General features: G+C 39.7%; 1 protein-coding gene across 1 annotated transcript; it reads right to left on the bottom strand.

The window, feature by feature from the left end:
- Positions 1-6672: 6672 nt before the first annotated feature.
- On the bottom strand, positions 6673-11281 carry LOC146454867 (uncharacterized). Its single transcript, XM_085094981.1, has 3 exons — positions 10204-11281; positions 9344-9424; positions 6673-8238 (listed from the first exon to the last, which is right to left on the bottom strand). Exons 1-3 carry the CDS (start codon positions 10516-10518, stop codon positions 8074-8076), a joined length of 561 nt encoding a protein of 186 aa, XP_084951107.1. The 5' UTR covers positions 10519-11281; the 3' UTR covers positions 6673-8073.
- Positions 11282-17171: the final 5890 nt, after the last annotated feature.

Raw genomic sequence — 17171 nt, 5'->3', positions numbered from 1 at the left:
ATCTCGCTTGAACGGCTCAATATAAACTCGAACATTTCACCTGAAAGGAATCATTTGATAACCTAATGCTAATATGGGGTGCACTCAAGTTTGAAGCTAGTTATTTACGTGTATAAGAGCATGAAATGAACACAGAGACCTTGGCTTTTATCTACAAGCTTCCGTGAAGTGTATTGATAAGTGCAAAGTAACAGGAGGAACATGAAGTACTGAAATGGCGAATTGTGTCAAAGTGCATTCCACACGTCTCGACCTAGCGCGCTCGCTTTTCACGGGCCAAACTAAATATTTTAACATGATAAATAAGAACAATTGCCTGTTCAAAAAAGTTATTTCATTACCAGTATATTCGTATACCCCTGATGATATGGTCATCTGAAATATGGCAAAAATCACTGTATCTAAGGAATAGCAAACATTGTATTCTTTACGTGGGCAACTTTAAATAAAGAATGTTCAGGTGGAGATAAAATATAGTTGGGAAGCAAGCACAAGGGATGTAAAAACGATTGTGAAAGTGTCAACTCGAGAAAACGCTGCCTTGTCTTGAGCGAGAGTTTTAAAAATGTACTAATTTGCATAATTTCAATCGGGCCATCGGCCACGTTTTGGCCGATTTCGAACTTTCCCAATTTTTGCCAAAATAAAAATTCGCTGGAACTTTTGAACATTATTTTTGAAAATAGTTCACCAAAAGGGTCTTTTGGGGCAAATAAAAAAAAAAAAAAATTCGAATTTTCGCTTCTGTCGGCGGAGTCTCGTTAGTTACTGACAACCGCTCTTAATAAGCCAGATCGAGGAGCATGAGAGATTACTAGAAAACAGTTGCCATGGAGGTCAATCCATTGCCTCAAAGGAAAATGTCGAGACTGTGATGGAAAAAGATGAATCATACGCAAAGACTGCAACGCACAGTGGAAGTTCCCCACCTGCTACAGAGGAGGTCTTGGGTGTACATTGGAACAAGGAGGAAGATCAATTGGTCCTGGATATGAAAGAGGTCATTGGGGATTCATCACCGGATGATTTGAGCCCAACAAAGCGTGATGTAGCACGGATCACGTCGAGTATTCATGGTCCCATTGGTCTCATTACCCCAGTGACTGTCAAAATGAAACTATGCTGCCAAAGGTTCTGTAAGAGGAAGATGGGATGGGATAAAGCATTGGATGAAACGTCAAGAAAGATTTGGAGAAATCTACTGAAGAGCCTGAAGGAGGCATAGCCAATCAGAGCGTCACGATGCTACTTCTTTGGTGTCGCACGGCAGATGCGGTCGACAAGCCTACAGGGTTTCTGAGATGCATCAGTCAATGCATATGCAGCTGTAGTGTACTTGAAGATGGAAACGGCCGGTGAAACCTACCTCAAGTTTGTGACATCGAAGACAAGAGTTGCACCGCCTATTGGGCAAACAATCCCACGCCTTGAACTGCTCTTAGCACTGATTTTGGCCCAACTTATTTCTCATATCCGATCTGTCTTGAAAGAGTTTATTCCAATTTCCTAAGTAAGATGCGGTTTTGACTCAGAAGTAGCACTGTTTTGGATTCGTGGAGAAGACCGTGAGTGGAAACAGTTTGTTCAGAACAGGGTATGTGAAATCAGAAGTCTTGTGCCACCAAATGCCTGGAGTCACTGCTCAAGGAAGGACAACCCAGTCGATATAGCATCGCGCGGAGCATCACCAGCAATCTTGGCTGAAAGCACATGGGTTTCAGGGCCAGACTGGTTGAAGTCGTACGAAGGAGCAATGCAGATCAGTGAAGAAACCGCCAAGGTCAAACAAGCTCCTGTTAAATATCTACAGGAAGCAAAGAAGGAGCATCGTGAGCTAGCATCAAACCTACCCTGCTCGTCACTTCTTAAAGAATCTTCTAGCCTGGTGGTGAGTGCCGTTATTGATTGCAAGAAATTCAGTCGCCTACACAGATTGCTAATAATCACAGCTCTTGTTCTGAGATTTACACGAAAACTGAAGCCTAAGGGGCGGGAGCCCGGACTTGTCCCAGTAGACATTACAGCAGATGATATCCTGGAAGCGGAAGAACTTTGGATTAGACATATTCAAATCGAGTTAACGTCAAGTGCGAAGTTCAAGAACTGGGAAAGAGAATTTGGAGTGTTCTCAGACCCAAGGGGAATCCTGAGATGTGGGGGAAGGCTTGGAAATGCAGATTTTATCAAAGTCACAGAAACACCCTGCCTTGTTGGACGCAAACCATCATGTCACTTCACTCATCGTAAGAGCTTGTAGAACTGCTTGTCATGAAAGAGTCCACCATAGTGGTGTTAAAGAGACACTGACTGAATTGCGCTCAAGATTCTGGATTGTTAGGGGAAGGCAAGTTGTGAAGAAGCTTTTGCATGAATGCACAGTTTGTCGCCGTCTACAAGGGAAGCCCTACAGTCCACCTACAGCGCCTCCCTTGCCATCTTTCAGGATCGCAAAGGAGCAACCATTCACCTTTACAGGTGTGGACTTCGCGAGCCCTCTCTATGTAATGGAGAACGGTGAAATGGGTAAGACTTACGTCTCAGTATACACTTGTGCATTCTCCAGAGCTGTACACTTTGACACTGTTCCTGATTTGACAGCGGAGGCCTTTATCCGAAACTTTCGTAGATTTGCTGCGCGTCGTGGACTGCCTCGCGAATTGAATTCAGACAATTAGGAAGACTTTCGTGTCCGCCTCTAAGATGTTAAGAGCTCTGCTCAACTCACCTGCAGTAAGAAGACTCCTTGCCAAGAAAGGAGTTAAGTGGACATTTAATCTTGAAAGGGCCCCCTGGTGGGGTGGTTACTTTGAACGATTAGTGCAGAGCGTGAAGAGGTGCCTGAAGAAGATCCTAAAGAATGTCAAGGTCACCAGTGAGGAACTCCAAACAGTACTAGTGGAAATAGAGGCAACACTTAATTCCAGGCCCCTCACATTTGTATCCAGTGAGGAAACCGAAGAGCCCCTGACTCCTTACCATTTATTGTGTGGGAGACGTTTATTGGCTATGCCAGACCGGGAAGAAATTGAAATCAGCCAACTGAATGCCGAAGAAGCTAGAGGGAGAGTAGCCCTACTCAAGCGACTGAAAGATCACTTCTGGATTGGCTGGAGGAACGAATATATTCTTGAACTAAGGAATTCGCACCGGCTCAAAATGAAAAATGCGAAACGTCAAACGGTTGCTGCCGGAGATGTTGTGATTATTCATGAAGATGGTCTGCATCGAGGGCTTTGGAAGCATGGCCGAGTGGAAAGCCTGATCAAAGGCAAGGATGGGCTTGTCCGTGGAGCGGTTGTCAAGTCAACCACACCCAAGAAAGGGAACCTGACACGGTTGAGACGCCCGTTACAAAGGTTGTATCCATTGGAACTTGGGGCTCGTTCACAAGGAGATTCAACAGCAGATATCAAGATGTATCTACTGGAACTGAGCATGCAGAGGTGCACCCCAGACGGGGAGCAGCAGGCATACCAGACATCCCAGATCTGTTAGATTTTAAGCTGAGGACGTAGAGGAGCGGCCCAGACGAGAAGCACGCAGAGCAGATATAGAGAAAGGAGAGCGCTTATGGAAAATAAGCTGCTTTAGGAACATTGATCCTTAAGTCCTACGAACAGAGAATCCTTAAAAGGGAGCATTGAATGATTCTTAAGTTCTGAGAAAAGTGAACTCTTAAGAACATTGAACCTTGAGAACGGTGTCTCAGTTTGAGTATTGCCAGGGCCGTACATAGCGCTGGGGCAGAGGGGGCAGCTGCCCCCGCCAGGAAAACTCAATTCGGTTTCTAACATCATACTGATCACAAGAAAATCGACTAATTAACATTCCTTCAATGTGAATTCCAAATAATTATTTTGGAAAATCTTTTGAGCTACCGGCTTTCTTATGAAAATAATGATTTTTTTTTTCAGTTTGGGCTGCCTATGGTTTAGAATTTGGTGCGGAAATAAAGACTGACAAGCATACGCCACTTTCTGGCGCGTGTTTTAGCCTTTTTAAATCTAGCTTATACTTTTTTTTTTCCGAGATAAATTGGTTTTAAAAGCCTGTGCTGCTCGCAAGTATTTGTAGCGGGTTTGGATTTAACCATCATATGTTCATCATCCGACAGGTCATTTGCGCCTAATGAATTTTGAGTTTCCTCTTTTGAATTCTCTTCGTTTTGAATATGACTTCTTATTCTGTGTGTTCAACGACAGTGTTTTTATGCCACATAGGACATTTCAGCTGGGTTTGGCTTGGCTCTTTTTAGTGCTTGATAGTTTTAACTGCCTTTCTTGTTGAGATTTGGCAATAGTAGGGCAGAAATTAATCACTGCTTGTATCATGCAATGAGCTTCATTCGGTAATTGTTGCAATGCCGGGCCCGGCTAGTGTTTGTCACAAGGAGTTGTATTTCTTGGCACGGCTATTTGGATTTTTGGTTCTCTAGTAATCGTTGTAGATAGTGCGTCATGACAATTTAAAACTAAAAGTATCGGTGTGTTTTTTTTTCTCTAAACGTCGTAGAGGCAACTTTCTGTGTAGGAGTGAAAACAACTAGAGCATGTAAGTATAATCTAACTGAACTTGAAACCTACTTTGAGTGTGAAGGGGTAAAACCTACCAACTTGAACTTTACTTAGTGACCATGGAAACGTTCGTAGTTCAAAGAAGCCGAAGTTCGCCGCCAAGTATGGCCAACACCGCACTTGAGAACGTACTTGACCAATAAGAAAAGGGAAATCAACTGAAAGCCACGTGCTGCGGTGCCAGGACAGATAAACATTTTGCCGTGAACTAAAATCAATCCAAAAAAAATCAAAATGGATGGCTGGAGATACGCCTCGCAGTTTGAGGACTCCGCGTACCAAATCACACAAAGCGTTGAACGTTGGACGAGTCACGCGGAAATGCATTTTCCAAAGCGGATCCATGTCGCAGTGAGCTAAATGCAGTCTAAACCAATTTTGTTAACGAGGCCATGCCAAAACCCTGTGGCAATTTCTTTGCCGAAAACCACGTTGCTGAACCGTTCTCGACAAATACAGAAGATGTCGCCTGTTCTTTTGTGTTGTCGCCAATTACTCATAAACAATGAAGTACCTATACATTTCCTGTAATGTTAAAACTCTCTGAGTTAAAATTAAAGACAAAATAAAGAGTAAACAACATAAAACGTTTTTCCGTTGCAAAGGCTCCCTGATTTTCCGGCGTCTGATTTTTACCGCGAAAGATGATTGACAGCTTGTGCTTCAAGTGTATACTTTGTCACCAGGTATGAAGCCAAGTTTAATCTAAAGTGAGACTTGAGATTTTCAAGTGCACTTGAATCAAGCGCTTACTTGAAATTAACTTAGCTTGTAATGTGAAGCCAACAAATGTTGAAACCACACGACAAGGCTAAATTCTTGTGTAAACACTGATAAAACGCTTTTGTAAACAATGTAAACTGAGGCATATCTGGTTATCAATTTCCTTAAATGAACACGCAGTTAACAAGTCAAGGGAAGCGCATGAATAAAAGATAACTCTGTGTCAGTTTCATATAAAATAGCTGCATCAATAAAAAAAAAACCCGCGTTGCTGGGCGAAACATAGAACTTCGCCTCGTACCAATCAAAACTGCGTTGCTGGGGAAAAACTAGGCACTTCGTACCAATCAAAACCACGTTGCTGGGGTAAAACTAGACACTTTGCATCAATCAAAGCCGCGGTTGTGATACGGTAATTATCGGGAATTTCCTTGAAGAAGTCTCCGATAGAGACGAAACGCGTCGGAAATAGACGAAAAGTATACAACTACAAGAAGTCTTCCGTTGTGCTGCTCACTAGTCTTCGTTATAAAATTAAAAAAAAAATCATTTTAGATAATTTTAGGTCATTTTAGATTCATTTTAGATCATTTTAGGTCATTTTAGATCATTCCTTGTTTTAGTAACTACGCATCCAGCAACTGTTTATTATCTCAAACAACATGCACTATTGATTAGTTGGTGCTTCTAACATCTCATCTTACAAGTTTAAAATTTCATTGTCAGTATTTTCAGTTGGTATGGCCTTAGTTTTTTTAGGCCAATCATGCAAGCTAACTTACTTGAAACGAAATAAAGCACTCAAACAGCCATTTTTAGTCGGACAAACCAGAAGAGCTGTCAGCAATCTTTGCAATTAGTCATAAGCTTTAAAACTGTAGTCACTTGTATTTTATCTGCAGGTATCGCAGGCAGGATTTCCCTGGACAATGGAAAAATTCAGTTGGACATTGTCCAATGAACAACTGTTATTTGCAACTCTGTGATATTTGAGAAAATTTTTCAGTAATGTAACATTTTAACGTAAACTCTGAAGTCTTTCTCCTGCAAGGCTTGCTACATCAATCTTGTCCATATACAAAAAAAAGGAAAAAAATTCCTTGTTGTAGTGATTATGTCAGGTTTTAAGAAGGGGGTCGTAATTTTGTCTCACGCTTCTCTACCCCTCTCAGGTAAAAAAAAATATATTAATGTTCTTACCAATGATTAGTAGTATGCACCTCATCACAAACAACAGCAACAATATTCTTTTGACTAAACCCTTTTGAGAACGTTGCTCTGAATTTTTGAAATTCCAGTCATTGACTCCGGGTTTCCATACAATAAAGAGCCCCCCCCCCCCCCCCCCTTCAATACAATATTTCTTGATCTTTGGTCTTGCTTTCGCCTATGAAAGCAGCCTCAATTTCTTATGACCTGAGGTAATTTACCTGGTCCTAGACAATGGACAAGAGAATGAAATGACAACCACCAACGAATTAAGGATATTTTAACACTCCTGGCAACAGCTGAATTTTTACGATAATGAATTTTAGTTCAATCTCATACATGTAATCGCACTCAAGGTCCCTTACCCTACTGTCTGAACACATTCAAGATAGCAGTTTTTGAAAGTTGCCAAGATAATCAAAAATTTCCAGGCCAAAGATTGCAAAAGGTAACCCTGAATTGGTTCCAAAAAGCCTAATGATAGTTCACAACTTGTAACATCACAACATTTTTTTTTAGTTTGAATAGAATTTACATGCTGTTTGGTTAGGGATCTACTAGTAGTTAGAATTTATGAACCAGGCAAGTGTAGACAGCATGAATGCACAAGATTGATGTTTTCAATCTGCAGGCACAACACTTATTAAACTAACAATGCAAGAGACTTGGCAGGTATAGACCCAATCATCACTAGAATACACATTTACATTGCACTGAAAACATAGCGAAAAATAATATTCTTGTTCCCACTAGCATTTTCATATCATTTTGTTCCTGTCCCAGTCCACACTAACCCGCTCAAAAGCAACAAAAACTATTTGTGCGTGGGGTTGCATATGTCTAGATGCTCAGATTTGGAAGTTTAACTGATGCCGTCTGAAGCTATTTAATTATCTTTAATCTTTAATTAGCATAATTGCCATTAGCAAAGCTAATCCAGCAATGGAGCGGCCAGCGGACACACAGTAGATTAATACGTGCAGTACATATAAAAGAACTAGATTACATTCATTTATTGATTCATAAAGTAATTGAAAAGCTTGGAAGTATGTTGGATACTCCACTGATAAATTCCGAGTAAGAGCCAGACTTGATGACGTCAGGTGGTAACGCTGGGATCGTTTCAACATAAAATGAGTATTTGTAAGCATTGACTGAAGAGGACGGTAGACTTATCCTAAAGTAATGACTCGCCCTTGTACGGCTGATCCAACCACATCAAAGATTGAGGATCGAGAATCTAGCTTCCTCAGTCAAGACTGCCAACTTACATTTGACCAGTACTGTATGTTCTGACTATAGCAAAGGAGATGTGTACATAAAACAGGGCTGTCCTTTGCAGCCATCAGCTTGCTATTATGGCTGTCCACTACAGTGAAGACAGAGGGCTACTGAGATTTGAAAAGGGCCAGAAAGTCAACAGGAACAAGACACTTTCTTCCATTCACGTTGGTAATCGCTCAATATATAAAGCACAAGCAGCCCGTTTTCGCGTTTGCTCGAAGAAGACAATTTTATTTAGTCCATTTTAAATCAACCTTAAGCTCATTCAACAAACCTTGAATTCTTACCATAAGCATAATTTTTCTTTACCAAGACATTCGCCAAATGACTGTCCCGCTCGCAAAGCTGACAATCTGCCTCTGTACTGGAACAACTTGGCTTTTATTTCACTCAGGCCCCCTTGATCTTCAAATGAGAAACAAGCATTCTTCCCTTTTCTTTGGGATTTCTGTTTGATGTAAAAGCACGAAAATATGTCTGGTTTGCTCATTTGGCACGGCAATCCATGTCTCAAAGCTAAATGTTACCCGAAAACATGAAACTGGGACCTCTGAATTGTAAGCTGGAGAACACCTTTTACCACTCGCGCCACAATCTCGCCCTTCTTGTGATCAAACAGGATTTTGGTTTTCTGTAGTCGGTTGACCAACACATGCGCACGCGCATATCTCGGTACGCGTATACGTATTTGCATACGACAGCAAATGACGAACTTAACGGGTGGAAGGTTCTTAAAAACTTTTAAAAACAAAACGTTTTTCAAAAAAAAACTTAGCAAGACGTTTCGTTCAAAAATGTTCGCACTTCGTCGGTTAAAAAAGTGACAAATATGCAAACGCTTATCTAACGGTTCACAGTTTGCGCGTGCTACAATCACGACGCGTAACGAAGATCACCGCGAGAGAGAACAAATCACGTTAAGGACGATTTAGACGGTATGATTTTGCCTACGATTTGTCGCATGCGACACACTTACGCCATGCCTACAACACGAATCGCGTCGTGTAAATCAACCTACAACATCCTTACGACAGACGCACACAACACGAAACGTTTATTGCCCGCATTTTGGTCTCGCTGAGAATGCAAAGCCTCAAGGAAAAGTCTCTTGTGGTAAACACGCGCCTTGTCGACAATGGTGGCTTGGTCAAAATCTATACTATGGCCAAACTGATTCGCGTGTTGCGCTATCTTTGAGTTGTTGGCAAGGCTCTGTCCATTTACAATCAGAACACCCAATTTTGTCACTTTTTAAACCGACGAAGGCCGAATATTTTCGGCCGAAACGTATTGCTAAGCTTTTTGATAAACGTTTTGTTTTTTAAGTGTTTAACAAGTCACAGTCATACACATTTTACATTACATTATGTCCATTCCTTACTGCAATTTCAGTATTTTTCGTACATATATAACTTTATTTCAATTCGGATTTAGTATTTAATGTCTAAAAACCGGGCTATGTTTTTTCTTCTTATTCCAGTGCTTAATTTATCATGATTCATACTTATCTAGCACTTTTCCTGACTAACGTTAAAAGTTATTAAATTTCCCACCTTTTCATTAGTGTTTGCTTTCTCTTCCTCCTTTTTTCTCTTCTGTTCACAGGAATCGTCAGTAAAACTGAGATTTTTACACTGACTGATCAAAAACAAGAAAATCCCGTGAAATTTCTTTTGGAACATTACCATCAGCAATTACAACCTAGTTGGAGCTCTATCCTACAATAGATTGTGTTTCTCTCCAGTGCCTCATCATTTTTCTCTTATTATTAATTGATATAAAGGAAACTCACTAGCATCAGAATACGCGTGCGCACATACTAGCTCTACACCAACGTCCGACGACACCAACAACATTCCCGCGTTTGATTTAAATTCGGGTAAATTCAATCAAATCAGGGGGATTCAAATCTTTACCGGCATTTTTAAATCATCATCCCTTGGATGTCCAAGCGGAAAGTCCCCTGTACGATTTTTTTTTTTAACCCGGGAAAAGGTTGGTTTTCTGGCAGCAATAAAATTGGCTAGTTCTTCTTTTGTTCTTTGGCTTTTTTATGTTTTTGGTTCTGGTTTGTTTGTTTGTTTGTTTTTTTTTTTTTTCAAATCTGCTGGTAAGTTGTTGGGCGACAAGAAAATTGTGCAAAAATATTTAATCGTGCCATAAAATATGGTGTTTCCTGTCTTTTGTAGGGAGCAATAAAATGATTTCGCGAAAAGAAACTTTAAGAAACTTACCCCAACAAAAACAAAATATCTCCTTTTTATTTCGCAAAATAGCACTACGAAGAAAAACAAAATGGTCAAATGTCATGAAGCAACTCAAATGTGACCTGTAAAATCTATTGCCCGATATTTCACATCTCTATATTGTAAATATTTAAGGAATTTCATGTTCTTCTAGTCATTTTACTGACCTTCTCGGCTCCTTGATCACAGCCGACCGTTTTCTCGATAAGATTTCTGAGGTCCAAATAAACGTCGCCAACTGGAGTGTACGGGATATGAGCCGGCGTGTAAAAGCCACGAACACTCTGCTTCACGTGGCGGTTGTATTTCTCTCGCCAATGATCTTCTGTTGGCTGCGATTTGTAGTAGCAGTTTGTTCGAATTCGTACTTTTCTTTCACCGTGCGCCGTGGAAGGCGCTTGGATTTCAGCCCGAAAATTCTGCTTCAAACTTCGAACAATGTCCGTGTTAACTTGATTCTCGGATTTTTGTGACACGACCATCTTGTATTCTCAACCGTGTTTGTTTTTATATTCAAACTGAGGAGTAAAATAAATTAAATTTGATTTGTTTTGGATGACACCAGGATCAAACAGAAACATACAAATTTTCAAAGCTTACAGTTACCATAGGGACGTTTGATGACGCGTTACGTGACAACATTCTAGACTAATCAGCGTCCGCGATCCGAAACGGTTTTAGTTTTAATTAACGAGCCATTGGTTTATTTTTCTTGTCTTTTTTGTTTAATTTTTAACAGACAATCAGTTGTTATATTGACCCTTGCTCCCAAGGATCTCACAAATCTGTCAATCTCAGACTGTTTGATTTCCAAAGATTTTTTTTCCTGTAAAGGACGGTGCCTACTTTTGTTACTGCGCATACATTCTGCGGTTTTCCTATGGGTGGTGCCTACTAATACAGAGATATTTTTGCACGATCTAAAACTATGCGGAGAAAGTAGAATTTAGCAAGAGCTCCTAGTATCCAAAAAGAAAATTGGGGGAAACAATGCATTTTGCAGAGACAATAAAGCTTCAATTTGGGAAAAAATGCCATACATTGCTTTGTAATTTAGCGCCTTTTAGAATTAATGTTGCTTAATTACCTCTAAAAAAAAATGCGTGGTTACCTCAATTTTCTTTTTGTACTTAGTCCAGTTCCCCTTTCCAAGATTGGCTTATACCACATAAGCTGCGCAAAAATACTTCCTTATTAGTAGGCACCATCCTTAAATCTAGTTATCTTATCGTGTCTTAGGTAAAACGCGTTACTCAAAGTTATGGACAATAAAACTGTCGCGTTTTTCCCTACTAGCAGAGGCCTCATTTCCGTTGTATTCGCCGTCCCTAGTCGTGGACGTCGCTTACAAAACGCATGCTCCCTTTATTGTTTGCTGGCCGTGACTCGTTTACAATTACTCCGCTGTCATTATGTGAGCCCGCATAGCTCGGTTGTTAAGCAACCGTAGCAGGGCAGAGGTCTCTTTCCCTGGCGCCCGTCAGTTCGGCGAATACAACGAAAAAGAGGCCTTTTGTTAGCAGAGAGGCTGCGTTTGTTACTGACAACCAAATTAGGCAAGTTGATTTCCTTTTTGAAAAGGAAAACTGACTTAAAACCGATAACTATTTTTTTGGCAGTTTATTATCGATAACGTGGTTCAAACACTGGATTTATTTATTTATTTATTTTATTTATTTATTGTTATTGACAACAAAATAGTTGTCAGTCTGTGAGACAGTTGTTGACAAGTATGCGCATCTACGCCATGTTTATTGTTCGTTGTCAGCGGTTTGACATGCGCAGTAGCACTAGTTACCAAACTCTCACAAACGAAAATAGATTAATTAATCATTTTGGTCTTTAGAGTGTGGAAAAGCTTTATCTAGCAATAATAGCTATGGAATGCACAGAGTTGTAGAAACGTTTTTCTTCAGTTTGTCCAGACCCTTATTTTACTTAAACTTATTTCATTGTTAACTGTTTTTAAATTCACAAGTTGTGCAGCGTATCCCCTCGTACGCTGAATCCCAATTACCTCATAGATACAGTAGTCCGCCGTTTCCTACTAATGTACAGTTAATGCATGCTTATATACTTTTCAACTGTCTGGGGAACAAGCCCCTTATAAGGAAGTCCAAACTTTTTCACAGCCCTGGCAGCGATACACTTCAGCTCCAACGTTTTTCTCTCAGAAAGAATCCAGCGGGCCTCATCAGTTCGAGCCATCTCTGTGGGTGTTTTACCGTCGTTGTTGACAAAATCATGGTGAGCTCCTGCATCTAACAGCACCTTCAACATATCTGTCAACAAATAGAATTTGTCACCACTGGGTCTGAAAGTCACGGCTCTGTGAAGCGGGGTATCTCCATTGTTATTGATGGCATTAACACTGATTCCTGCATCCAAGAGAACCTTAAATGTTTTGACGCATGGAAATTCAAATTTAGGGAGATATTTATGCGGGGTTTTATAATTAACAGCCAAGTGCAGCAACGTATTTCCTTGATCATCACGGGGATGAAAGCGGGAAAGCATTGGCGGTAACCAGGAAACACTTGCTCGTCCTTCCTCTTCAGAGAACTCAGCTTTGGTAAAGAATTGAAAAAGTTCTAGTAAAGAATATAGACGGCTATTCAACAACTTCTTCTTTTCCTCTTTCAGTCGTCGTGGCTCGTCTTCAAGCTCTTTTGTCAAATTCACTGTTTGTTTCTCGTACTCCATAACGGCTTCCACAAGCACTCCAACAACATCCTTTTGTCTCGGACGAAAATTGTTTTCAACCATGGTGTAAAAAGTTTGAGTTAAATTATTCAGATCCAAAGCAACTGATTGATAGCAGAGCTTGTTTATCTCAAGTGCTTGTTTATGCAACAGTAAACAAATATCAAAGTTTTGGCGACCACAGTGGTGTTGGGCAACAAGCCGAATTGGATCAAGAAGTTCCACATTGTCTTTTCCAAAGATCCTCTCTCTAATAACAAGACCCTCCATAAGCAATGCATCAAAATCACCTTCTATCCAAGCAAGTTCCTCTAGAGTTTGACTTTCCTGCCTATTCTGATAAGCTTCAACATGTTTCATTGTTTGTTTAATTAAGGGATGCGAAGGTTCCTGGAACCTTTCTTCCAAACCACGCTTCATAAACTCAAACGGCAGCGAGAGGCTTTGGCTCTCAGGGAACAAATTTGATTCCTTAACAGCAAGGGAAGCGCCAAGTAGCTCTAGAGCAGTAACTCTTTCTTCTTTTGTAATCTCCGGTCTCTTGATCACATGCTCTACCACTGAAACCATGCACTTATTACTGACTACAAGAAGAGGCGTTAACCGTCGATTGTTGGGTAACTGGAATGCTCCAAGCAGACTTAAAAGAGTGTCAGCAAGTTCAACTGGTTCGTTTTCGTCGAGATTAAGAAAGGCGTGATGAAGCGCTGTATTGCCGCTATTGTCTTGAAGGTCAACATTAGCTCCTTGTGTGACAAGGAAGCTTATAACATTTACGTCACCATTGATGCTGGCCGCCATTAGAGGAGTTAAGTTGTTTGTTCTTGAACGTGCGTTCACATCGGCTCCATGTTCAACCAAACATCTCAAAACATCAAGAAATCCTTGGTGAGCAGCAACAAACAAAGGCGTGCATGCACCAAACGAACTGTATTGTAGCCCTCGACCTTCTATATCTGCTTTGTACCTTAAAAGTATTTTTACACAGCCAAGGTTTCCATTTTCAACAGCCACCAGTAATGGTGTTCTGTCGCGTACATTATGTGGAAACGGAACCGCCGACATCTTGGCTGGCAAGCGGCCTTGCGTTCGAGCGTCTCCAGAACACTCAAGAAGATGCAAGCGACTGCTAGTTTCCAACACCAAGGTTCGTTCGCTTATGTCCATGCATTGAAGCACGCTATCAAGTTTAGCAGCATTTCCAGTCGCAGCAGCCTTGAAGACTTGTCTGGTTACATCGTGGGTAAGTTTCCTCTTTGGGGCACGGTTTCTCATCTCGTTCAAAGACGCCATTTCAGAAAAAGTACGAGAGTGGTTGTGGATACGGGTCAGTAATTAGAAAAGTATCAATTGGGCGAAAATATGTAAATATATAAGCACGTGGAATAACAAGCAACGACACATGACGCTTTTTGATTCCCCAGATGCGTGCTTATACATGATTGGCTAGAAACGATTTTGATGCAGATATCACTGAACAACATCGAGCGTCAACGTCTTGTTTCACCAAAATGGACACTTTTCAGTTTCAACGACTGTAATTTACTCAGAAAGAGACGGCATTACTTATTCATTGACACGAAAAGTCAATCGTATATTTTTATGTCATCACGCGAAGCCATGTTTAGTGTTCGTTTGTTGCGGTTTGACATGCGCAGGAACGCTAGTTACCAAACTCTTACAAACAAAAATAAATTTATGCATCATTTTGGTCTTTAATCTGAAACGCTTTTATCGAGCGCTAATAGTCGTGGAATTCACATAGTTGTCGACAAGTTTTTCTCTAGTCTGTCGAGGCCCTTCAACTTATTTCATTGTTCACTCTGCCACGAACAGTCAATTTTTGTTATGTCATGTATTAGTCAAACGCTTATCGTTTTGTTTGTTAGATTTCAACCTGATTTTTTTTTTTGGGGGGGGGGGGGGGGGGAACGTTGCGTGACAGCCCAAAAAACGGCTGCAAGGGAGACTAGAGTTGCTTTGAACCTCACTGCAAAAGTGAGTGTAAAACTGTAAGTGTAAAACTTTTCAACCTCATGTGTTTGCATATCGAGACAAAACAAAGTACAGCATTATTTGATCAATTGACTGATTAACTAACTGATTGAGCAATTGACTGAATGACCAATTCATTTATTGATTAATGGCTTAATCTGATGTAAAAACTGCCTATCTAAGCTTTCAAGAATTAAAAGGCAAATACTTGTGAACAACGCCTTACCTATACATCATTACTTAAATATTTCTGCCACATGCTCCTCATCAATCGAACAAAAACAAGTGATAAATAATAGATTGTGAAATTCTATACATATGATGAAATTTTGAACGAAAAACTGTTTGCTCAGGATTTTTTAAATTGATTTATCTACTGTTCAGTTGTCTGTCTGGCCCAGTTGTTCAAAGAGCAGATAAATTTATTCACCAGATAATTAATGCTATCCAGTGGATAAAATCAGTGTTGGTTGGAGAACATTTTGTCTGCTAGATAAGATTTTTCCACTGGATTGAGTTATCCACTCTTTGAACAACCCGTTATAATCTATTAAATGTGTCAACTTGTGATTGTTGTTTGTTTACTTTTATTAACACTGAACTACTTGCAGCTTTACCATTGTTATAACTCTAATAACACACATTTGCAATAATGAGAGTACCTCACAGAAACTCAACTTTACCATCCTACAATTTGTAATGAGAAACGAAAAAAGGAGATATAAAATAATAGAAAGGTACTGTATATAAAATAACAGAAGAAAAAAAAAATACCGTATAAAAATGATGCCAAAGTGGCAGCGACATCAAAGATGCCAAGAAAGGCTCGTGGATTTGGGGTCCTCCTTTAATTATTGTGACAAGTCTAACTGGAATAAATGACTGCTTATAATAATTATTTGTAGTCTGTATGAGAAATTACATAATTGTTTGAAGTTTAAACCTACGAATGATTTTTAAGGTTTCAGTTTTTCTATTTCTCTTTTTCCTGATATTGCCCTGTTTATAATACAAAACAATACACTACAAGGCAATACAATAAACGTACTTTGTTTTAAGAGGGTAGCATGTGTCAGTGATAAAATTGATGACCCTGTTTACCCACTGAATGATAAGAAAATATAAAATTATATAAGGCATGCTAAAGCAGAAATGACTAATTTAAATATAATAATACAAGATACAGGTCAATGAAATTGAGACGATCAGCATTTGGGCCACAATTCATTTGAAAACAGAGCAAAATTTGAGTTCACAGCATGTTAATACAAGAGTGTTTTTTGGATACCTACCTAAGGAAATTTAATAAATACTGTAGATAGTCAATTACTTTAAAATGAGGGGATGGCTTAATGATGAAGAGCAAAAATATACATTGTAACAGCATGCACTGAAACTCCATTTAGGCTACACAGTTATTCAATCATTCCCAGTTTCATTACTTATTTTGGATACAATGCTTCCCCTTGGATTCCAGATTAACCGTCTCTGGATTTATAGAATGGACAGATGACAAACAGACAGACACACAGGTGGATGGAAAGATGAATGGGTGGGTGGGTGGATGGATGGATAGACGGACGGATGGGTGGATGTATAGATGGATAGATTTGGATAATATGTCAAAAAGGGGAACTGTGATTAACATCAAACAAAATTTGGAAATCCTAACAACATACATAAACATAATTGGCAAGCTAAACCAAGCTGAAAGTTCTTTGACCATTCGCTCTAGAGAAGAGAAATTGAACATAAATATTTGTCTATGTTTAAAGACGTAATTAGCATTTAATATGGAACTAGTACACTTGTACTACAGTATATCAATAATTAGGGCTTTAGCGTTTACAGAACTACTACTAATATTTGTTTACTAATTATAATATGAGTTTACTGATTTTACAGTTAAAGGTATTTTTTCTAATTGCCAACTCTTAGGAATTAACCAACAATAGAAGATCTTGAAAGGAACATAGCATATGAGATGGTGGGACTCAATTCACCCACTTTGATCTCAGCCTTTAAGGTCATCTCAATGCAGAAGGATAGCACAAGCGGCGAGCGATGCGAGCTGCAAAAGCTTAAAGACTGTGCCTACTTTTGTTACTGTGCATACGTTGTGCGCATCTCGAGATAGTCAGGTTTCCTATGGGTGGTGCCTACTAATACAGAGATATTTTTGTACTGTTTAAAACTATGCGGAGACAGCAGAACTTAGACAGTGCTCTTAGTATCCAAAAAGAAAATTGGAGGCAGCCATGCATTTTTCAGAGATAATAAAGCCTCAATTTGAAAACAAACAATTAACAACAACAAAAAAATGCCATGTACATTCCTTTAAATTTTACAGCTTTTTTAGATTTATTGTTGCTTAATTTTCTCTAAAAAAAATTGTGGTTACTCCTTTTTTTTTTGGATTCTAATAGCCCAGTTGCTT

Source organism: Pavona decussata, unplaced genomic scaffold (genome assembly GCF_977016875.1).
Source record: "Pavona decussata unplaced genomic scaffold, jaPavDecu1.1 SCAFFOLD_299, whole genome shotgun sequence".
Lineage (NCBI taxonomy): Eukaryota > Metazoa > Cnidaria > Anthozoa > Scleractinia > Agariciidae > Pavona > Pavona decussata.
Note: the sequence above shows the minus strand (reverse complement) of the source record. Positions and strands in the feature narration are given on the sequence as shown.

Excerpts from the sequence above, each read along its gene's own strand:
- LOC146454867 (XM_085094981.1), bottom strand. The coding sequence starts at position 10,518 with ATGGTCGTGTCACAAAAATCCGAGAATCAAGTTAACACGGACATTGTT. Across the intron at positions 9,425-10,203 it reads GTGATCAAGGAGCCGAGAAG|TGTAAAAATCTCAGTTTTAC; the intron begins GTCAGTAAAATG and ends TTGATCAGTCAG. Across the intron at positions 8,239-9,343 it reads AAGCAAACACTAATGAAAAG|AAATCCCAAAGAAAAGGGAA; the intron begins GTGGGAAATTTA and ends TACATCAAACAG.